This window comes from Tetrahymena thermophila (assembly GCF_000189635.1).
Source record: "Tetrahymena thermophila SB210 genomic scaffold scf_8254367, whole genome shotgun sequence".
Lineage (NCBI taxonomy): Eukaryota > Ciliophora > Oligohymenophorea > Hymenostomatida > Tetrahymenidae > Tetrahymena > Tetrahymena thermophila.
The window spans coordinates 33,428-53,602 of NW_002476151.1; the positions used below are offsets into that span (position 1 = coordinate 33,428).

Genomic DNA, 20,175 nt, shown 5'->3' on the forward strand with positions numbered 1-20,175 from the left:
TATTCGAGTATCTATTAGCTATCACCATCAAGACTTTTAAAAATAGTGAAAAATTTGTGTTTAAAATTATTAAATTCATTTTATATTTTACCTAATATTATCAATATTTTCTGAAATAAGTTTTCTCTGTATATGATTTCCAACAAGAGATAACATATACTCTTCGGATTAAGTCACAATACTATTATTTTTGCTTTCGAAAATGTTTTACATGTTGATAAAAAAAGTTATCAAATTAAAATTATATGTTTTTTATTTTTTTTCAAATAAAATTTCTACTTAAAATATGAATTAGCTTAAAATGTGACTGAATTTCAGTGAAATATTTTATTTTTAAGAAGTATATTTGAAATATAAGAATGAGTTTACAAATACTCAAATACTTTTGAAAGTTTAATAAAAGAAAAATCAAAGTAATTTAAAAAATTAATTTTCAAATAAAAAATGCCAGTAAGTAAGTATTTAAAAAACTATTAGTATTTTTAATTTTTTGCTTGAAATTCTTTTTAAATGGTAAATAAAGAATAATATAAAAATATGCAAAATAAATCAATTTCTAATGATCAAAAATTTTTGATAAAAAAAAATAAATTTAATCATTGAGTGAGTATAAGCAATTTATTTCTAGAACTAATCATGACATAAAAAATATATTTAATCCGCTATTTTTTACGTTCAATTTACATTTAAACATATTAGAAAAAAAGGAGAAGGTTTAATACATCATAAAAGCTATATGTTTATTCGGTAAATTGTAAAGAAGATTGTAAATAAAATTTAAAAAAATAAAAGTAATATAATTTGCTATTAATTTTTTTAAAAAATTATATTTTTTATACATAAAATTTTTTATTGAAACCAGCATCAGATTTTTAATTAAAACCTATATAGATAAATTATATTTATATATTTCTAATAATTACAATTATTCTTGAAATTCTTTAATATATTAAAATATTTTTATTTGTAAGAATATCTGGCATTTCGTAATAAATATTTCATTTAAATAAAAGGCATTCAAAAAATATTTGTTTATTGTTCAAAATTAAGTACTGCATCATTGAATAATTTATGATTGACTATTAAAATTTAATTAATGTATTCACCTATGTAAATTAAAAGTTTAAATGAAAATTTGCATTAAAAGTGTGACTAAATTAATAGATCACTTATCAATGATTAATTTTGTTTTTTACTCAAGAATAACAAAATAGAACAAGTCTGGAATAATTTGAGGCATAGACGAGTACCAAAATAGTTCAATAAAGTGATATTTCATAAGAAATATCAAAATTTATTTTCAAACAAAAGCTAGAAGAAAAAGATATTTACTTAATTATATAGATTAAGGACCAAAACTTTCATTATTTATTTTTAGAAAAAATAAACACCAGTTTAAAAAAAATTGCTAAATCTGTAAATATCACATCTATTTTATTAGATCTACCTTCACTAACCCATAAACTTACTTTGAAAACTTTATACTACCCTCTAATTGTTATCGAAATTAATGTCAGCATTAAAATTTTATCTCCTACATACTGAAGATAAATCAAAGTGGTACAATTATGTTGTTTAATAATTGACAGAAAAAAAAATTTATTTCTAAGAATCTAACTAAATTAAGGAGACTCTGAAGCTCTACAAAGAGGATGAAGACAATTCCTTTATATTTATTGACATATTTAGTACTTTTTCTTCTTTTGAACTAGAGGAGCTTAGAGGAACAAAATCATATTGTGTGATTTAATGCAAATTTGAATTATAAAAAACAAAAGAAAGAATAACTGGATAAAAAATTAAAGAAATCTCAGTTAAAGGTTAAAGCATTCTAAAATGCATATCTATTTTTTCATTTATTTCTAATTATGATCCAATAATTGAGATTAAAAGTATAGCTTCAAATCATATCAATGCTCGTCTTGCCAGTAGTGAGTCATATGTTCACTTTGAAATAGTAGAACCATCTTTATTTTAAGGGTATCGCTATTGTGTTGATACTGACTCAGAGAGCTTGTGCTTTATGATTTTCAATGATAATCCTGTTGTAAAGCATGTAACAGAAGAAATAAGCTAATTTATTAATGATAAACTTAATTTAAGAGATAATACTTAGGAAAATGAATATTTTGAAAAATTGATTTATTTGAAAAAAATGGGAGAACTCTGCAAAGAAGCTATGGAAAATAAAAGTAGCTTACATTTAAAGCCTATTTTTATAACTAAACAAATTGAGTAATAGCACAAAGAGAAGTACATCATGCTTAAGTAAGAATTAGCAGCAGAAGCAGTTTCTATATAACCCACAATTGTAGATAATTGCATCGCTGATTCGAAAATAGCACCTCCTATTTAAACTGTGAATATAGATACAAAATTCGATTAATTATTTGGGTAAAAAGTATAATTTTGCACAACTGGAACAGCTGCAATTAATTAAGAAGCCTTATTTGACCCACTTAAAAAACTTAAAAATTCTTACTTTTCATCTTTTTATACATCAAATGCGAATAAAGGAAGAGTTATCTATAACTAAAATAAATCTGAAGGAGTACACTTCTATTCTGATATCTAAGAATTAGTAAACCGCTTTGACGGTATTGCTTATATCCCTTCTTTGCCTGGAAAAAGGAAAGAATAAGAAATGCTTAGTTTTATATAAGCAGAACACTCTAAGAACTATGTGCTAGCTGAGAAACCTGCTTTTGCTAATTATGATTGTGCTTAAAAGTTTTTAAAGCTTTCTTAGTAAATTAAGTAACAAAACTAATAATCAGAGTAACAAAGAGCAGATAGAATATTTTTTGGCTGGCATTATATTCACCATCCTGCTATTTAAGATGTAGTAAAAAGAGTACAGGATGGCGAGTTTGGCCTTATTAAAAAAATATAAGCTCATTTTGTAAGACCAAAGCCATTCTCTACAAACGGTAGAATATTTGATCCTAATTAAGGTGGCTGTGGTCTTGATAGGTTTTGTTACCCCCTTCATCTAGCATTGACGCTCTCAAAATATTAAGTTAAAAACAATAAAGCTTCATCTGAGGCATCATCGCAAATAGATTGCTTAAATGATAAATAGTAATTTTAAGTTATAAGTTCTACTCATCTCAGCTACAACGACATTTACGATTAGAACAACCCAGTTTTTGATTAAATTGAGGGTAGATTAGAAAGTAAGCTAATTTTAAACTCATCTATAGATGTGGAACTTTATTCAAGTATGGAAACAAATGAAACATTTTATTCAGAAGCACTTATCGGATTTGAAAACGAAACATAAATAAAATTAACTTGGTTTATTCATCCCCATGTTCAAATTAAAGATTTTAAGCTTTATTGCGCATCAATAAAATATCCTAACAAGAAAGCATTTTAACCTTTAACTCATATGACAAGCTTTGATAAAAATTTAACTTCTTATGACTATTAAATTTAATATATGGTTAAATTAAAAAGTGGATTAACTAATTATGACACTTCATTAGACAGATTTAATTTGTGTACAGAAAGCAATGCTTATCTCCATCTTGTTTTAGACTAAATATTTATTTCTTCTGGTTTAAAAGTAAAATAAGGGTTATGAAAGTAAATTTAAAAATAATCATAAACTCATTAATATTTTAATAATTTGTATTAAAATTAAACTTTGTACATAATAAAATTTTATTAAATAAATTATATAAGTAAAAATTTATATAAACAAAACCTAATTTGTTATAATAAAAAAAAAAAACATTATTTGTTATTATTAACTGCTTTTAAAAAACATTTGCTAACTCATTTTTAATAAATTAAAACTTTTTAATATATTGATATAATACTTAAATATATTATTTTAGTAAAAAAATTTTATTTTTTAAATTTATTTGGATTTTAAATAATATTTATTAATTTTTTAATATTTAGTAGTTACTTAATAATACTTATTTCAATTTATTTTAAATAGAATTTTATTTTAATAAAAAATTCATATATTTTTATACTAGATTTTCAAATCAACATCATTTATTGTCCTAAATTTTTTTTATTGAAGTTCACTTTATATGCTTTTAGCTAGAATTTAGTCATAAAATATAGAACAAGGTTAAAATTGTTAAAAAAATAAGTTTTTTTCTTTTGATGTTAATAAAAAAAACTTAAACTAAAGTTTGACAAAAGTAGATATAAATTTTAAGAAAACATATTTTTTTATAAATCTTTCAATTGATTAAAATTAATAGATAATATCTTTATTTTATATTGCTTTTGAATGATTATTAAAAAATTATAAAATATATTAATTTAAGCAGAAATCTTACTTATCATCAAAAATATAGAAGATGTAATTAATATAAAACAAATTTAATGTAACATTAATACTATTTTTTAATTAATCATTTTAATGAAAAAATCATTTAAAAATATTACTTTAATTATAAGTTTATTTCTTTTTGTAGATCAATATTTTCAATAGCTTACTCTTTGAAATATTTATCTATTCCCTATTTAAATGTTTCTAACCAGAGACTATCTAACCTAAACCATATTTTTATTGCTTGTAAATCCCATATAGGTAAGTAAATAGGCATAATATCATCTGTTAACTAACCAAACGAATCAAATAATAAACTAATTTTAATTTGAAAAATCTTAAATAATATCAATAAAAATGAATTTTTACATTTTGACTACTTGCTGCAGAGTCTCTTTTTCTATAGTTTGAGATACCTAAAGCTATTCTTCAAATAGTTCTAAAATAAATTCCTTTATTTGATTAATAGAATCATTTGGAAGTTTTTTAGCTAGGGGTATTTTTATATTCTCTATATACTGCAAGATTAAAATCTTTTTTTTGATTTCTAAAACGAAATACATATCAAATTCATAAAATTTAAGTATGTCAATGATTTGAGATACGAAAATTTCAAAAAATTCAATGCTTATTATTTATTTTTACTATCTAAATGGTTTTAAGACTGAAAAAAATTCTCTGTTTTGTAGAGGAAGTGCTAAAAATTTGAAGGTTTCAGTCACGAAAGAATAGATAGTATCTAGTTTGACTTTATTGGTAATACATAAATGATAAATATAGTTATTTCTTTTGAGACTTGCATATAAATCTTCAATTATTTCTTTTTATATTTGAGTAGAGTTGATAATTTTTTGGTAAAAAGGAGGTGTCTATAATATAAAAAATCTGAAACTTTCTAACCTAAATAATGCTAATTAAATATTGAATTCGCTCCATTTATTTAATCTAAATTATTTTTCTATAATAAACTTTATTCTAAAAAAATCTAAGTATTGAAATTCAAGTGGCTAAACATTTTCTAATAAGAGTTTTTGCTAATAAATGGTTGGATCTATTAGAATAAATTTTAGGAAATTTACTATTCCTTTTATAACCTTTTCATTTAATTTTATGCCTTTTGCAAATAAGACTTCACTGATTATTTCATCCTTTTGTTCAATAAAATCTTTAACATTATTCACTATATCAACAACAACCTCTTCACCCCCAATCTCTTCTAAAAGAGTAACATTTAGCTAATTATAAAAAAAAATAATCAATATTTACAAAAAAATTTGTAAAATTAAAATTTCAACTATTCTTTAAAATGAGATAATTTAGTGACTAATTTAAAATATGTCATCCTCTTGTTTACAATATTATAATTTATTTAAGCGGCATTAAATATCTTTTCTCTTGTGATATTTATGGTTTTGATTAATTCAAGCAAGTTTTTAAAAAAGAATTCAATTAAATAAAATTAAAAAGATCAAAAAATTAGTAATAATAAAAAGCGATTTCTAATCATAAAATTTTTATGTGAAATGGCAATAGCTAATTAAATGCTCATTTTTGGACATTTTATATAATATTAAAGCTCTGGGTATTCAATTTATAGTTTATAGTTATTTTAACAAATCTAATCATTTAAATATATTAAATCTTTTTCTAAGTATGAGTTGTATTATTTGGGTTTATCTCTAAATAAAGCCATAATAAAAGTGTGAAAATACGAATTATATTTATTTATTTATTTAGTTGCTTTCGTTTTATAGTTATTGTTTTAGAATCTTATTGTTTACCTACCTATTTCAAATACTTGATTAAAATATCAGTAATTGTTTCTAAAAATATTAATAGTTTATAGCTCACATTTCAAAGAGATAATTAGACTTATTAAATAAAAAGTATGAATAGAAAATATGCTTATTATTTTCACAATATTTTATTGCAAACATTATTAATGTATTTTCTTACAATTGCAACTTTGTTTTATTATAAATCTTTATTAAAATATACTTTGAAATTCATCAATAGCAAAAGGAAATAATTGATAATTGACTAGTAAAAAAATTTTAGAGACATTAATTTTGAAAAAAATTTAAAAATGCTAAGGAAAATCAAGGTAATTGACTTTTATATGCCCAAAAATTGTATCTAAAGTTTTGTAAACTTTTTATGAAAAAATAAAAAATTTAAAGAAGAGAACACAGCCAATATTTAATCTAACTAAACAATCAGTTACCATAAATTTTTGTGGGTTTTCTAATTTATTTAAACATTTTTGAATGAGTTTTTAAGGTAAGTTTGTGAGTTCTTCAAAGCATTACTTCATAACTTCAAAGATGTTTATATAGTGAAATTAGCCTAATCCAATATTTTTAAAGTGAATTCTAATGTCAGAAGAAGAGTATTTCTATTTTACCACTTTATCTCTGTCAAAAATAATTAAAAGAAGACATTTTAACATATCATAATTCAGTTTTAGATGTTATTTTAACTCATAAATATTTTTAAATTTGGTAATTATTTTATCTAGAGCTTCTTCCCCTCCAATCTATTCTAGCAAAGAAGGTTGAGCTTGGATTCCACTCTATTCTATTGAAGGATAAGATCCATATTATTTGGATTACTCGTATTTTGGAAGAGTTTGAAGCCTTTTTACAGATTATTTTGTGTCTTCATCAATATCATTTAGGCTTGTCACGTACTGGGCTTTATTCTTTTTTTGAGTTATATTTTTCTCAATGAAAGAAATTTTATTTAAGGAAGATTAAGACGAGTTATGATAATTCAAGAAGAGATTTTATTAACTATCTTTGATATATTGTACTGATCTCTCAGTAATCAATTCTTGGCTTTAGTTAATTGAATTATTGTGGTTATTTTTTTTTTAAATATCTTTTTGAATATCATTCTTCATATATTTTAATTAATTAATTGTCTTTTCTTAAGCCGAAGGATGGAACCTAAAATATTCCACATTTATATCCTTTTTTTAATGTATTAAAAACCTTTCATTTTATAAAATAGGTATGGTCACTTGATCAAGTGAAGATCTCATATAATGTTAGGGCTGGTTTTATTTTAAATCATGGTCTAAGCTCATACGAGGTACACTAGCTTATCTAATTACTCTATTCCTCAACTCTTAATTTTGTTAATATTTTTATTAGCATGACTGCTGCTCTTGAAGGTATTTTTTAAAAAAATATTATTGATAAAAATTTTTTTAAGTATTTCTATAAGCAGCTTGACATATATTGCTTTCATTGATTGAGCTACGCTCCGTCTTTGGGCTTTCATTTTTGAACAGATAGTTTAATTTATTTTCTTGCAAGGCTTTGAAGCGCAATTTAAGAGTATCATGCTTACTTAAAACATTTTAAGAACTCAAATTATTTTATTAATTCAGCTTAGGAAGCATATACTCAGAAAAGTCAATTTAAATGTTAGTTTTTGATTATAATCTGTCATTTTAAGTAGTCGTAGTATTAATAGTTAATTCCTATTGCGAATCAATAGTAATTTATTTGTTAGCTCTACTATTTTCTCTTAGTTTTCTATTCATAAATGTTAATAGCTTTTTATTTTAATATATATTCTTATCAATCAATAGCAAGCTTGAGAATAGGAAGTCTTCAAATAGTAATTATATAGTTAGCATATAAGCAAAAAGACAAACAAACTAAGCAAATAATCATTTAGGATTTTTATAAATTTTTAGCAATAAATTTGAGAAATATTATAATTATCTATTTATAATGTTTTTTTTTATATTAGCAAATAGTTTAACATAATAATATTTTATAAAAGCAAAGTAAATTTTTGTAAGTTGAGAAAAAAAAGTTATCCATTTCTATTTTTTTAATGATATTAGTATTACAATTCTTTTTCAAAATGTTTTTAACAATACATGTTACCTGTTATCATAAAAATAAAGTTGAAATTTTATTCTAATAGTTCATTTTTATATTTATGTTTGCACGTAATAATCTAATCTTAAATATTTATTTATTTACTTATTCTTAAAAAGAAAAAATTTTAAATCGTTTCAAAAACATTTTCCTTATTCTTGATTTCTAACTAAAATAACAGAATTAAAAAATAACTATTATTCAGTCTGTTTCCAAATAGTTATCAAACATAAAATATATGGATCTCTTAATACATTGAATACTCGCATCCACTTTTTTTTTTATATAAAATTTTACATTTATTTGAAATACTCAAAATATAAAAAATAATTATAGGTTTTCAATTGGTATTTCCTCTCATTTCATTAAATTAGGAGTATAATATAATAAAACAGGACAGGTTTTTTATTTATTTATTATTCTCGCATTTTACCAATTTCTAATTATGGTCTAGTATTTTGAGATAAATACAGTCAGCTGAAAGCGGTATAACTTTTATGGAAATATATAAGCTCGAAAGACTACGCCCAATGGCTAGCTTAAAGATACAATCAGTTATTTTATTTAATATATATTAGTTTATAAAAAATTAGTACATATTTTGTGGTATATTATAATATTTGTCATTTTTACATTTACTTTAGTTATTATTTTCTTATTATTCATAGAATTCATATAGATATGCTAGTTATTTCTTTACTTTTTATCATGAAGCTACTCTTAAGAAAAATGTTTGATCATTCTTATGTTTGCTCAAATCTAAAATATAGAAATTTTGGAAAAATAAACTTTCGTCATTGTTGGGTTCATATAAACATATTTTTTTTAAATAAAGCTGCTTATTATTTAAGCTGCACATCTAAGACAATTAATTTGTTCAATAATTTATGAGTGGTTAATAATTTAAAAAATATATTCAAAAATTAAAATATTATAAATATCTAACTATAATATCAAAAAGACATATATTAATTGATAATTTGAGTTACATTTCAAGGATAAAATATTTTTTATTTAATTATTTTTTATGTTATAAAGCTTTTTTTATTATTATTTTTTATTGATTATGAACAATTTATTTCTTATTCCTAAATCAAATTTCTCTTTTTATTTTTTAATATTGAAAATAAACTTAGTTTTTTTATAAAACCAGCTTGTTAGAAGTTAGCTAGCTAGCTAACTAGCTGGTGAATTGTCATAGGAAATTCATTTTCGGTAGGTTCTTATTTCTTTTAAAATTTTATCGTTATGTTAGTATTAAATTAATCTCTCAACCAGCTCAATAATCAACTCCCTATCCTAGACCTTAGAGTTGTTTAGCCATTTCATAGATTCGTTTTCTAGATAATAATAGAATATTTGTCTCAAGTGTATACTTTTTAGTAGGCTTTTGAGCTTCATATTCCATCTCGTATTTTTATCTTTAATTCTTTTTGTTACTATCTTCTTCAAATTTGTGTAGTTTATCCCTTAGCTTTAGTATAACTAACAGTACCTGTTCATAAGAAACTCATCTTATGTTTCAGTAATATGGTTTTTGAAGCTGTTTAGCAAATTTTTTATCTAGTTTTATCGTTATGAGAAGTAATTCTATTAGCATGGGATATCCAAAATTGTCAATTAAGAATTGTTATCGCAGTTATAAGTGGTTTCTGACATTGTTGAATATGAGCTATTTTATTAAGGAAATTTTTAGCCCTAGACCAGATATTACTCATAATATTCCAGAAAAAGCTAGATTAGATTATTATGATTTTACTAAAATGTGTTAGAGTTGATCTCAACTTACTTCATTTTATTTTATAGTGAATTTTTATTTTTGTTATTATTATTTATTATATTTTTAAAAAATTTTAGGCATTGATAAGCTAAACAATATAATTAATTAATGGTAAAATAGTACTGATTTTACATTCCAACTTATTTTTTTTTCTATTTGGTTTGTCTCAAATTAATAATACTAAGTAAGTATTCTTGATTAAAGTAATTGTGTATGAGCAACGTAATCATTTGAGAGGCATTTCTTTTTGCTTTTCATAAATTATGTATGCATAATTAAGTAAAATTTTTCTATTAAAGAAAGCTCATATACTTATACTAAACATATTTTTCAACTTTTTTGTTCATACTTTTCTTTTTTTTACATGAATTTTATCATTTCAATTAAGAAGCAACATTTTTATTTTAAAACCATGAATAAAAAAATTTGAAAAATAACCCATAATTATTTTTAGTTGCACAAAATGAGCAAAATTAAATAAAAATATGAAACTTTGATAGATTGATGATTTAAAAAATCCCTAATTCAATAAAATTTATTAAAATATTTATTGTTAGTTGAAATAACTTTTTCCAAATTTTTAAAGGCAAGCTTTTATAATTGTAAAAAGGTTTATTTTATTAACAAAAAATAACAATAATTAATTAATTCATATTAAATAGATAATATAAATTGGAGAAAACTAAATTTTTTCTCTTATCAAAAATGAATTTTAAAATTTTCATGTAGAGTAAACAACAAATTTATTTTGTTTTTCCCCAGCCTTAAATAAATTTTTAGAAAAATTAATTAGAAATATTATAAAATTGTACTAATATCAATATACAAAAGATAGGTATTTTACATTGTGTATTCAAAAATGCACTCTTTGAATCTTGAAACACAACTTTATATCTATCCAATTTATTTAAAAAATATTAATTAAATTGGTATAAAAGAGGTATTTTTTAAGGAAAATCAAAAGGTTTCCTTTATAATCTTGCATTTTTATGATTTTTTTCTCCTTGCTTTAATTCAAAAATTTATTTTAAGTATACAAAAATGTCTTTATTCAACTGAAAAATATTGTTGTTTTTAATTTAGCTTATTTCAAGCTTATGTTATTAAAAGTGAAAAATAATAAAAGCTAATAACATAAAAAAAATAGCAAATTATATAACATTTTCTTTTTAAAAATACATAAAATTTATATTAGAATTACTGAAGAATGATTTATCAATTGTTAAGAAGTATTTATCTTTACGGTGGTAATATTATTCCATGAATTCATTATTTATTATCAAATATTTTGTTTGGTCTTATTTACAATATCTTCAACCTCAAAATTTCTATAAATTTATAAAATTAAAGTGATTATTTACTAATGTTTAAAAATATTTAAAATCTAAATTTGAATAAAATATTTGATATAAAATTTATGAAACGAATTATTTAAATATTTTTCAATGACTTAAAACTATATAAAAATATTTAATGAGTCAGTAAAAACAGATGCTAAAAATAATAATTTTTCACATAACTGTATTCATGCTTATTAAAATAAATTAACTTGTTAATCTCTTTTTAAATTTCTATTTCATTATTACTAATAGAATTTCACTATCCTAAAATTTGATTTAAAAAATAAAGTAAAATAGATATATTGGCTAGATTAATGGCTTACACAATTAATTTTTTATTTAATATAAAAAAAATTTAAAATAGCTTATTAAAATTTATTCCCTCCATAGTTTTTGTATGATGTTATCTCACTTTTATATTTTTATGATTAGTTATTTATTCTAGCTTTAACGCATTTTTTTTATATAATTATAAATTTAATGTACTTGCTTCTTATTTTCAAGTATGTATTGAATTTTGCTTCAAGAATTAGTAGCATATAAATAATAGTTAGTAGAATTGATAATATTCTTCTCTTAGAAGCATATTTAAGTTTCAAAGCTCAATTATCTTTATATATCTTTAATTTTTATTTTTTTCTATCAAAAGCTGAATTTAAAATGAAATTTTTTTTTTTTAATTTTGCTTAGAAATTTTAATACTGTTCCTTTTGCCAAAAAATAGTTAAAATAAATTTAAGTTAAATTAAATGTTAAAAAATGAACTAATAAATATTTGAGAAATATTGAAGAAGAATAAAATTTAATAAACTAAGCAAATCTTTTAAAATATAATTTAAATTTATTTTCTGCTTCTTATTGTAAATGACAATTTAGATTTAAAATAAAAAAATTAATCAAAATTTTGTCAATTTATTTTAATAAATATAAAAAGATTAAACAAGGAGCATGCCCACCACTTTTACGTTTTCAACTAGCTATTTTGCTTAGGCTTTTATAGTATAGTTAACTTGCTTAGACAATCTACCTTATCCACTATTTTTAGAAAAAAATGGTTAAAAAAATAAATAATTTTTTTTTGAAAAAGCATATGATTTCATGGTTCTCTTTATTGTTAAAAACCAAATAAGTTAATCCAATCAAGATAATATTTACAATTTTAAACTCATAATTATTATAAATAAAATCATTATTTAAATATTTTATCAAGGAATTTTTAATAAAATTTTTATATTTTTTTGTGAAAATATATTCACATTAGATTTTTATTATTGTTTTATTTTTTACCTAAAATCTCGAAATAGATAATTTAATTTATTACTTAAACCATTTATTTCTTCTTTTTTTTAAAAGAAAATTCTTAGCAAATACAAATAATTTTTTTTATTAGTAAAATTTTGAATTGACTTATTATAATGATTAATAAGAATAGTTGAAATTTAAATTATAGTCATGTTAAAAAAAGAGAATAATTATTTTTAATTGATAATTTATTAGGTTTATCAAATTTTTAATTAATTATAAAAATTGTTAAAAAAACAAAAATAAATTTCTTAAATATTTAATATTTGATTTATGATTTGCTATTAGAGTAGTAAATAATTTTTTTAGTTTGATTTTAGCAATAATTTTTATTTTTCTTTGATTTGTAATTAATTAATTTTTTTATTATTTAATTGCTTTTTATGAATTTCTTCAAATTTTTCTTATTATTCTTTTATTAAATTCTTTTATTAATTTTAATTTTATTTTAATTTTTTTATTTTTTCTTTTTTATGTTTCTCTTCTGCTCCTTTTACCTTATTTAAAAAATATTTTTTTATATATTTAATAAAAATTGGGTTAAAGAATACTTATATTAATATCAATTACAATTAAAGGATAAAAAAATAACGGGTAATATTGGTTTTATTTATAAACTTATCAGAAAATAATCATCCAATATTTTCTATGTGATAAGTATTATTGTGCATTAAAAACTTAAATTTTATTATAATTGATATTAACTTTTTCGTATTCGTGAAGAGAATTCGAGGATAAAAATATTGTTGCTAATTATATTTTCTAACTATTTATTTATTTAAAAACTTAGTGGAAAGGTCCCTCTTATTGCAGTTTTTGTTAATAGTCTCTAGACTATATTAAGATACTATGACTGCAAAATCACATAATATCTTTTTTTTATATGCGGCGAAATGCATATTTAAAAACTTTTTCTTTAGTTAAACTAAAGAACCTGCTAGGATTTTACTTAATTAGCAGTAACTAAGCTTAAATAGCTAGATTATAATATAGCAAAATTCTCATTTTTTAGAGCTCAAGTTTTATTTCAAACGAGCTTCTAAATGTTTATTTCAAATTTATTTTTACTTTATTTTTTTCAATTAATTAATTTTTTCTTCTTTTTATATTTGCCTTCGATGTGTATTCAAAATTTAAATTTTTCATATCAAATATTTAAAATTTTATTAATAATAAGATAGATTGAAAAATAAATGAATTAATAAATAAACTTCAAACAAGTGATATATACACATACATACATACATATTTGAGAATTAAAACACCTATCTAAAAACACTATCTGATTATAAATTTATGAAAATATAAAATATTTAAAGATAGATATCTATGAATTTTGATTCAAAATAAAAATAATTTTTAACAAACAAATTATAGATTTTAAATACATAAAATATATCTTATGTTATTCTAAATATCTAACTTGTTACCTAACAAAAAATATTTTATTTAAAAAATTAATTTCTTCAAATATAAAAATATATTTATGCCAAGAATTATATTTTGAAGGCTAGTATCTTTATATATTTAATATAACTTTTATAAAAAATAAATCAAGCATTAGAATCTGGGCTTCTGCTGAGGTTTGATACAAGAGTATCATTATTTGTTAAACCTGCTTATTAAGTCGTGTCATAATTATTGATAGAAATTATTTGATTATCAGGGAAACCTTATTCTTAAGAATTTTCTTCAACAGATTTAATAGGACTCTAGTATCTGGACTTTTATATTTGCTATAGCTAATTCAATGCAAATGCCAGCTATTAAGAAGTCTCTAATAATTTCTTTTGTAAATTTTAATTGCTTTCTTTTCTTAGAGTTAAATTTTGTTATATATTCTTCATTTCTTCGGCAGTAAGAGTTGATTCATTTTTTATCTATGAAATTTATAGTTAGCATTCATTCATTTTGGTTTTAAGATCACTTTTTTCTTCTTTTATAGAGTCAAGTTCTTCTTCAATAATAGATTTTTCTATTCTATAAAAAATATAAATAAAAAAGTAGTAATTTATTTTGCTGTTATTACAAGTTAGAGTTTAAGGCGTCCTGTAAATTCATCATCTTTCTCTTGTATTCTTAAATCTCTTAATCTTTCTAGGTGTTTACAGATTTTAATTATTCTATTTAATTCATATATTACTTCACCAAGGCATCTAATTATGAGTTTTGTATTTCATATTCTTTTAGCTTGTGTTTTATTAGTTCCTGTTCTGTTAATCTAAGATTCTCGTCAGCCTGTTCTTTGTCTTTAAGAAACTCGTAAGTGCTTTTAATGAATTAAAATCCTTCTGATAAATTAGCAATATTTTGATGCTTTTCTAAGTCCTAAGATTTTCTAAGGAGAAAGATGTATTCTTTTTCCTTTGTTTAAATGAAATAAAAAAATTTATGAAATTCTTTTAAGGATGATTAGATTAATTTACCTTTTGTTCATACTAATTTTGTAAATCTTTGTAAGAGTTTTCTGTGAATTACAATTTATCTTCAAGTATTTTAATTTTTTAATTTGTTTCTATTCCATTAGACTCATGTTCACTTATTTTAGTGTTCAAGGTTACCCTTTCTCTTTCTAATTCTTTTATTTTCTCTTCAAATACTGAGAGTTGTTTTTCTAAATTAGAATGGAAATCATATGAAATTGAGAGTTTAGATATAAGCTATTATTATTGCTATTACTCACTTTTATATTCATTTATTTATGTTGTATAGTTAATTACTTTTTCTTACAAAGTTTCTTCACATAGCTTTGACTCATTTAGGTGCTTTGCTATATTAGAGATTTGTGAAGATAAATCAGAAATGTTTACTTTTAAATTGCTTATTTCTGAATTTTTCATTTAAATTTGTTGTTCATTTTCTTTTGCTTCTTCATTAAGCTATGAAACTTCTTTTTTGTAAAACTTTATCCTATCATCTAAAGAATTAATTTTCATGTTTTTTTCCTCTATTTTTTTTAAATATTCTTTTTCTAATTGAGCATTAAGAGCTTATAGGTATTATATTTCTTTTTAGTGACTTTCTTTAAGATTGCTAATTTCAAGATTTTAATCATTAGCAACTTATTTCATAACTCCTTGCAGCTGGTCTATTGATTATGATAGCTCTTATATAATTATTTCTTTTTATCTTAAATCCTCTTCAGCACTCTTAAGGGCTTCTGATAGTTTATCGATACGAGAAGATGCTTCATTTGCCTAAATTTCATCTTAACTAATTAAGAGTTTTTTATCTGTAAGCTCTTAATCTAAATTTACTATTTTTAACTCTAATTCTTTTTTTTACTACTTTTGTTGTTAAATTTATTCTGCCTAGAATTAAATCTATTCTTAAAGTAGTTCTGTTTCTTTCTTTTACTATGCTATTTGCTATTGAAGTAATTCATTCTACTTCGTGGTAGCTTCTAACGAACTACTTACCTAATTTAATTTTTCTGAAATTTGAATAAGCTGTTACTCATTTTATCTAATACAGCTTATTTTTTCATCATTAATTTTGGCTTTTTCTAATATTATTTCATTTTTTTCTGATAAAGATTCGTTTAGCTTTTGTATTTCATTCTATTTTTCCTAAAGGTTTTTTTCAATTGTCTGTAACTAAATATTTAGATTTTCATTCTTTTCAACAACTATAATTTATTATTTTTTGAATTAGTCAAATTCTTTCACTATTTTTTCTAGGTTATTAATTTTATCTAGCTATTCTGATAATTTGCTTTTGAGACCATCAATCTATAATAATCTTTATTAGTTTGCATGTTGTTCACTGTCCTTCTATTGAAGTATATTTGATAACTTATCATTTTCATTCATCATTATTTTAAGTTTTTCTAATATATCATCTTTATCTTTTTTAAGCTAGGCTATCTAGATGTTGAGTTCTCTAATTTCCTTTGATTTTTTATCAGACTCATAAAGCACATTTTTATATTCTTCTGCTTTAAGGTCATAGTTATCTTGTAGATTGTTCAGCTATTCTGTATACAACTAAATTTACTTATTTAATTACTCTATGTGATTTTTAAGTTCCTTTTAGCATTCTTATTCGTTTTAAGAAACATTAAATGCTTTTATTTACTATTCTTCTTGAATTTGCTTAATATATTTTCTTAATTCATTATTTTCTTCTTGTAATTTAAGCTTTTCGTTCATCTAATTGCTTTGAAGCTGCTAGATACTTAAGTCTTTTTGCTAGAATTTAATTTGCTACTCATTCATCTTTGCTGTTTACTCTTAAAATGTATTTTCATACTTTTTGATTTCCTTTTCCAATTCCTTAATTCTTTTTTTATACTTTTCCTCATTTTCTATGTAAATATTGATTAGTTTTTCAGAATTGGCTTCAGACCTATCTTAAATAGTTTCTTAATATGTCTTTATTGTTGCTTCTTTTTCTAATAAATTTATTTCTAATTCAGAAAACTATTTTCTTACATATAAATTATTCTCTTCTAATTCTTTTACTCTTTATTTCAACCTTTAAATTTTATCATCTTCATGAATCTTATGAATAACTTAAATTCTTTCTTCTTTTAAAATTTTTAGTTCATCTTTTAGAGAATTTTTTTCTTCAGAAAGTAGCTAAGTAATTCTTGTCAAACCATCATTCTCATCAATCAAAGTTTATATTTATTTCTATTATTCACTTATTTTTTACATCAAAACGTAATCGCCTTTTATATTTTTTTCATTGTAGCTTTGTTGTTATTGTTATTATGATTCCATATTGTTATTGGGACTCTCAAAATTCTATACATTTTTATTTCCTAAACCTGAATAATTATAATCGCTTAAGACAGTTGGGGAATTGTTATATTTTAATTGCTTAAGAGCACTTGCTGAAAGTCTTATTTGTTAATAAGCTACTTATTAGTTTTCTTATGCTAAGTTTTGTTCATTTGTTGTCACTTGATTTTAAGAAAATGCTTGTAAATTTTATATATTTTAGCTGCTCCTAAATTAATTAGAGTGATTTGAATATACAGAAGCATTGTGTCTTTAATCGCTAGAAGTATTTCTAAAATTTTGAATTTCTGACCCATATAAAGGTTGTGTCGTATCACTTTTAAGTCTAATCTAAGATGAGAATAGATTTCTGCTATTAGGATTTCTTTCAAAAGACTCTTTACTTATTGTTTTTGGAGATAAAGAACCAAATAATTAATTTTTTCTTGAGTTTTGAATGCTGTTTTAAACAGTTTAAACATTACTTATATTTTATGCTCTATTAGAGGATGTGCTCAAAATTAATTGTTGAGGAAGTATAGTTTATCTATTATTCTAACCTAATACTATTATTGGCTACTAGTATTACTAACGCTAGCTTTGAACAGGAATCATAATTGTTGAAATTAACAAAAACAATAATAAAATTCTAAATAATATTTCAAATAGATAATAAATCTTTCAAATTAATTCAGTATTTAATTATTCAGTATCTTTTAAATAAAAAGTTGCTTTCAGCTTTTATGAATAACGAACATTGAATTTTGTTAAGAATTTATCTATGCTTGAAATAAAATAAATAAAGTCCTCATTTTTCAGTTATTGTGAATAATTTAAAAATAAACTTATTAAAAAAATAATTGAATAATGTGATTTATTTAATAAATAAATAAATAAATGAATTTCTGAAAATATTTTTATTCATTTTTTTTAATTTTCTAAACAAATAAATCAATGTTATTTTTTTTATCAGTTTTTTTATTTTATTATTTTGGTTGCTTCATTAAATTTAATATTTAATAAATAAATCATACAATTTATTTGAAAATTTTGTTAAACAAAAATTAAGAAATACAAAAATAAATTTAATATTATTTTTTTAGAAATCATTAAAATTTACTTGAAATTTTCTATTTTAATCAAAACATAAAAAAGAAATATTTTATTTTTAAATTGCTAATAAGCCAATATTTTTCAAAATAAACAAAATTAATTTAAAGTTATTTATTAAATAAATCGATTAAAAAAACAGAAAATATATTTATAAAGTTGATGTTATTCGAATGATTGTAGTTTTTTTGGTGACTATTGTTGAAACAGTTGAGTTACTACTGTAATTACATTTTCTTATAAATTGAGAGTTTTTGTTACTGATTTTAACTAATTTTAATGAAAAATAATTTTTAATCTCATATTTAATGCAAAGACCTTAATTGCTAAATTTTGAGACTAATATTTTTGAAGAATATATTTTATATATCAAATATAAGCAAATTTAATAGAAGCTTGAATAAAATTTTTATTGAAATCTCTCAATCTAAGAGTTGTTTACAACTTACATTATTAATTAAATTCAAAGCAAAATTCATAGATCTTACAATATTATTTAAATTAAGGTGATCAGTGGTAACATTTAAAATTTTTTTTCAAATTTTAAAGATTGAATACAAGCAAGCTCAAATAATTTTAAATTTTATATTGTCTGTAGTGAGTAAATATTTATAAGTTATTTATAGAATATTTTTTCAGTGGTTAAGATTTCATTTATTAAGAAAATTTAATATAAAAAGTTGTGTAAGGTTAGGAAGACTATCAAATTTATTTCAATCTGTTTATTATTAATTTATCTTTTTTAATGTTTTTATTATATTACTGTATGCAATTTTATTTTTATGACATATTAGAAATAGCTTATTTTCATTTTAATGTGCCAACCTTCATTCAAATGTAAACAGTAACTAAAATAATTAAAATACTTAGATTAATTACTCATAAATACATTAAAAATCATCTGATCTATATTTTCTACGTCTTCTTTCTATAAGATGACTTACGTTGTAAAAAATTTTCTTATTGAACAATTTCAAAAATTAAAAAAATATATATTTACTTATTTATTAATTTCTTTTTGTAAAATAAATGAGTAAAAATTATAAATTAAATTTTTCAATATATTTAAGTAGTTTTTTTATTTTAGTTATTAATCTTTGATTTTAAAAATAACAAAATAAAATCAATTGCTAATTCTTATCTAGTAATTATTATTTAAAATATTCAATTTTCATATCCATACAGATTTTTATAGAATAGAATTATAATAAATATAGTCTAATGGATTGTTGATACTTTAATAAGTTTATTTTAAAAGCGACGTTATATAGCATTTTTATATAAAATTTAAATGTAGGTAAAAAATCAAGAAAAATTTTACATTTAAGCAGTACATACAATAATTTATTGAATCTATTGAATACTGAGAGCCCTGTAACATTATTTATATACAGATAATTAACTTTAACAAGATAATCTGAAATCACATATGGTATATTAGATTTAATTACAAGCTAATCAAATTTTAAAGAAATAAGTAGTTAGAAATTATCAAATTTTATAAATAAACAACAAACCAATAGTTTTTAGCAACAAATACCCATATTTTTATACAGTCTTAGTCTTAAACTTTTTTTGCAAAAATGAAAAATATAAATTTATAAAATGCTTGGTTTAATTCATTAATAATTAGTATTAAAATACATTTTTAAATTGCATATTTATGACAACTTTGAAATAATAAGTCAACTTATATCAATTTAAGGTTTAGGATTAAACAACAAGATTC

At 21.2% G+C, this 20,175-nt stretch overlaps 6 protein-coding genes across 6 annotated transcripts; 2 read left to right on the top strand and 4 right to left on the bottom strand. All coding sequences in view use genetic code 6, as the record gives it.

Moving 5' to 3' along the window:
* Positions 1–1,510: 1,510 nt before the first annotated feature.
* TTHERM_00755820 (hypothetical protein) lies at positions 1,511–3,586 on the top strand (the record flags this gene model as incomplete). The annotated part of the gene is made up of 1 exon (XM_001031711.1): positions 1,511–3,586. The coding sequence occupies one exon, from the start codon at positions 1,511–1,513 to the stop codon at positions 3,584–3,586; it is 2,076 nt and encodes a 691-aa protein (XP_001031711.1).
* A 1,426-nt stretch (positions 3,587–5,012) lies between these two features.
* On the bottom strand, positions 5,013–5,468 carry TTHERM_000755821 (hypothetical protein; the record flags this gene model as incomplete). The annotated part of the gene is made up of 1 exon (XM_012800292.1): positions 5,013–5,468. One exon carries the CDS (start codon positions 5,466–5,468, stop codon positions 5,013–5,015), a length of 456 nt encoding a protein of 151 aa, XP_012655746.1.
* Positions 5,469–7,722: 2,254 nt separating this feature from the next.
* Positions 7,723–8,112, top strand: TTHERM_000755823 (transmembrane protein, putative; the record flags this gene model as incomplete). The annotated part of the gene is made up of 1 exon (XM_012800293.1): positions 7,723–8,112. One exon carries the CDS (start codon positions 7,723–7,725, stop codon positions 8,110–8,112), a length of 390 nt encoding a protein of 129 aa, XP_012655747.1.
* Positions 8,113–9,396: 1,284 nt separating this feature from the next.
* TTHERM_00755840 (hypothetical protein) lies at positions 9,397–10,200 on the bottom strand (the record flags this gene model as incomplete). Its single annotated transcript, XM_001031713.2, has 1 exon — positions 9,397–10,200. The coding sequence occupies one exon, from the start codon at positions 10,198–10,200 to the stop codon at positions 9,397–9,399; it is 804 nt and encodes a 267-aa protein (XP_001031713.2).
* Positions 10,201–14,165: 3,965 nt separating this feature from the next.
* On the bottom strand, positions 14,166–18,014 carry TTHERM_00755860 (hypothetical protein; the record flags this gene model as incomplete). The annotated part of the gene is made up of 3 exons (XM_001031715.2): positions 15,039–18,014; positions 14,642–14,976; positions 14,166–14,592 (listed from the first exon to the last, which is right to left on the bottom strand). Exons 1-3 carry the CDS (start codon positions 17,949–17,951, stop codon positions 14,166–14,168), a joined length of 3,675 nt encoding a protein of 1,224 aa, XP_001031715.2. The 5' UTR covers positions 17,952–18,014.
* Positions 18,015–18,921: 907 nt separating this feature from the next.
* Positions 18,922–19,627, bottom strand: TTHERM_000755869 (hypothetical protein; the record flags this gene model as incomplete). Its single annotated transcript, XM_012800294.1, has 2 exons — positions 18,922–19,385; positions 19,447–19,627. The coding sequence occupies 2 exons, from the start codon at positions 19,625–19,627 to the stop codon at positions 18,922–18,924; spliced, it is 645 nt and encodes a 214-aa protein (XP_012655748.1).
* Positions 19,628–20,175: the final 548 nt, after the last annotated feature.